At 42.7% G+C, this 3,427-nt stretch overlaps 1 protein-coding gene across 1 annotated transcript; it reads right to left on the minus strand.

Moving 5' to 3' along the window:
- Positions 1–701: 701 nt before the first annotated feature.
- foxb1a (forkhead box B1a) lies at positions 702–3,106 on the minus strand. The gene has a single exon (XM_042109004.1). The coding sequence runs from the start codon at positions 2,634–2,636 to the stop codon at positions 1,695–1,697; it is 942 nt and encodes a 313-aa protein (XP_041964938.1). The 5' UTR covers positions 2,637–3,106; the 3' UTR covers positions 702–1,694.
- Positions 3,107–3,427: the final 321 nt, after the last annotated feature.

Raw genomic sequence — 3,427 nt, forward strand, 5'->3', positions numbered from 1 at the left:
ATGCATTTGAGTGTACAATGTTTAAGCTTGTCAGTGCTGGTCTTAATCGAGTGCATGGTGCTTGATGAATGAGGCTTCTTGTCTGCACGGTGGCTATGACACAGTAACTCCATGCATTCTAATCAACAGCTTGATTCATCTATTTCCTCACGGCCGATCTGGGTGTTCCTCTAGAGGCCGTGGTCTTGCATAGTGGTATTCAAAACACTGCATTGGTACCCTGAGTCAAAGGTGATGATTTACTAATTTGATACTAGCCAGGTTATCAACATGAATTAATATGATATCGCAAATGAATGTCATTATTATGATTTAACGGGAGACTGAAGTGGTGGGAAAAGTAGGATAAACAACGTAAGTTTTAAAATCTAAAACTAAACTATTTATTCGCTTTTACACCACATCATAACGACATAATAATAATAATAATAATAATAATAATAATAATAATAATAGGCCTAATAATATATATATAATATATATTAATATAGACTATGACACATGGATGCTCAGGTGTGTGTGTGTGTGTGTGTGTGTGTGTGTGTGTGTGTGTGTGTGTGTGTGTGTGTGTGTGTGTTAGAGACAGTAGGCTATGTTATCTGTAAAACAAACAGAGAAAATAAATTTCAAAATACACGGAGAATATACTGAGGTTTACATCATTTTAATGAAAAAATATTCTGATGACCAAGTTGATAATTTAATGCAGACTTTTTGCAGACTTTTTGCACACTTTTTAAAAGCACGCATGCTTGCAGCAAAACAACACAACGTTTGAGAGAGCATGCTTTACATTGTAACAGAAAATGTACAAATTTACGGCATTGAATACACATGGTCACCACAGCTTTAAATTAAATGCTCCACAAAACATATCCTGCAAAATAGAGATACTCTAAAACATCTAACTAAAAAGTGCATTTTACACAATTCAATATCAGTTATTTTCAGATATTCACAATATTTACCTCGCGCTCCACGAGAACCCTTGTAATTTTATATTTTTCATGTTTGACAACTTAACATACTTCTCAGTTGTATTTAATAAAAACAAATCTAACAGCTAGGTATTTGGTACCATCTGCAACAAGCATTTCAGTTATTTAAAAGTTGCACTGAATATCATTGTCGCAATGTCTTGATTTTTATGCCGCATACCTTGCACTTTGTTTTGATTTTCTCTGACCGCTATGCATATCAAAAACGACTAATTTGTGAACTTGGGGCCATCTCCAAATTATAAACGAGCTTGTCAGGTCACCTGTGAAACTGATTACACTGTCCAGCGCTTACGTATGCGGTTCATTAAAACACCTATCCAACTTGTATCAGCGAACGCCTCCGTTCTGACGGAATAGTTTGAGTGCTTCAACTTGTAAACAGCCATTCCTTACAGTAGGCAAACAAAATCTGGATATGCAGAAGGTCAAAAGCTGACAAATAATTTATAACATGAAACAATACCACAATATATCTGTACTCCATCCAGGTGAGAAGACAACTACCATTCAAAGTAACACTTAGAAGTCTGAAATACATACACACAAATTAACATTACTGCAACACAGAAATATCTTGCCTTGATTGTAGCCGTTATTTTTTCGCCTTCGGAGTGTGAACATGAAACTTTGGAGACTGTGATGTCCTGCAGGTCAAAGTCTTTGAGTGGACAAGTCCAGGGCACCTGAACTAGGTCAGTGCACCGCCACAGACTGCAGTGTTGACGGATTTGTCAGTGTCTCGCTTGGGGTGGCAGGGCTGCTTTGGCTGGTGGCTGTTTGAGGAGATGTTGGGCTTAACGACTGCGGAGAGTTCGACAGGAACGCTGGAATATGCGGGGGCAGCGACGACAGCCCAGGTACTCCGGCCGGCGTGGGTTTTATTGGCACAGGAATAGCTGGTAAGGTCTGTCCCCCATGGCAAAGGGATTTGATGGGCACTCCGTAGGCACTGTAATCACTGCTGGCCATGGAGATGGGAGCTGCCGTGTCGATCATATTGGTGTTGTACATATGGGGCCAGGCCGTGGTCAGCTGGTTGTGCAGGGGGTAGCCAGCAGACATTGACTGCATGGTAGAAAAGGCGAGCCCCCCTGGTACCTTGTACTCTCTGGCAATTATGTTCTCTATGGCAAACGGATGCTTGAAAGTGGACGGCTGTGACACTCCCAAGTTGTAGCTGGACATCTGCGGCAGGTGTGTTCCTGTGGCTGCGAGTGCACTAAGTCGAAGTTTGGCTTGTTGCTGAAGATAATGTGCAGCATCGGATTGCTTACTTGGAGCCAGAGAATCCGTGTTCATCATAATTTTAAAACGCTTGCGCCTCCTCAAGAAACTTCCGTTTTCAAACATGTCTCCGCACCCGGGATGCAGCGCCCAAAAACTGCCTTTCCCAGGCTGATCTGGACGGCGAGGGATCTTGATGAAACAATCGTTGAAAGACAGATTGTGCCGTAAAGAGTTCTGCCACCTTTGTGTGTTTTCTCGGTAATAAGGAAAACGGTCCATGATGAACTTGTAAATCTCGCTTAGTGGGAGCATCTTCTCCGGGCAGCTCTGGATTGCCATGGCGGTCAGGGAGATGTAGGAATAAGGAGGTTTCTGGTCGCTATATGTGTTTCTGCCTGGTCGAGGCATTCTCTCAGATATTCAGTTGCTAATGCTTAAAAATTGTTCAATAGTGCAGGTCAGGAGATTATCTTTGCTGCTCGGAATCTTTAAGCTATTGTTCGCTTTTCCAAAAGTTCGGGAGTAGGCCTACATATAAAACACTAAATATGTCCCATGAACGGATAAATGCGTCAACAAAAATGTTAAAGCAGTAAAACTTTTCTGTAGTTTACCGTCGATGTCGGGTGTCCGAGGTGTTCACCGATGAAAGTTCGAAATGCTAGTCGGGTTGTTGTTTGCAGGAGGGGACACCAGACTTGGGTGCTGTCGGTCTGCTGCGCCTTCCTAATAAAACGCGTCTGCTTTCTCAGACGATCCGTAATCTTTACTTAAGCAAGCGGCAGTAAGCTTCCTCTTCCCCTTGCAAGTTGAATAGAGCAGATCTCCTCTCCCTTCCTTGATGCGATGAGCTAAGTAGCTGCCTCCATGTCCTTCCTCAAACCATCTGATAGTTTTATGTGGTGACATGAGCAGAAAAGACCCCTGTAGAGGCGCTTCATTAATGTGCCACTTCTTTGCTATCACATGACAATCGCCTTGGGAGGAGGGGGCTGGGAGAAAGGCATAATCTGGTTTCATTTACACCTATTTACATGGACACCTTGGGCCAATAGAAATCATTTCCATTTGAAGACAGAGCAAAGGGGTGAAAAGGCTCGGCAACCGGAATTGAACTGCGATGGCACCCAGTAACAGTGTGTGAAGGTATGCGCTAACCTTTCTGTGAGCTTCGCAGGGTGCTTAGTCTACAATTCACA

Source organism: Alosa sapidissima, chromosome 11, assembly GCF_018492685.1.
Source record: "Alosa sapidissima isolate fAloSap1 chromosome 11, fAloSap1.pri, whole genome shotgun sequence".
Taxonomy (NCBI): Eukaryota; Metazoa; Chordata; class Actinopteri; order Clupeiformes; family Clupeidae; genus Alosa; species Alosa sapidissima.

Bases quoted from the DNA above. Each gene is read 5' to 3' on its own strand.
- foxb1a (XM_042109004.1), bottom strand. From the start codon at position 2,636: ATGCCTCGACCAGGCAGAAACACATATAGCGACCAGAAACCTCCTTAT.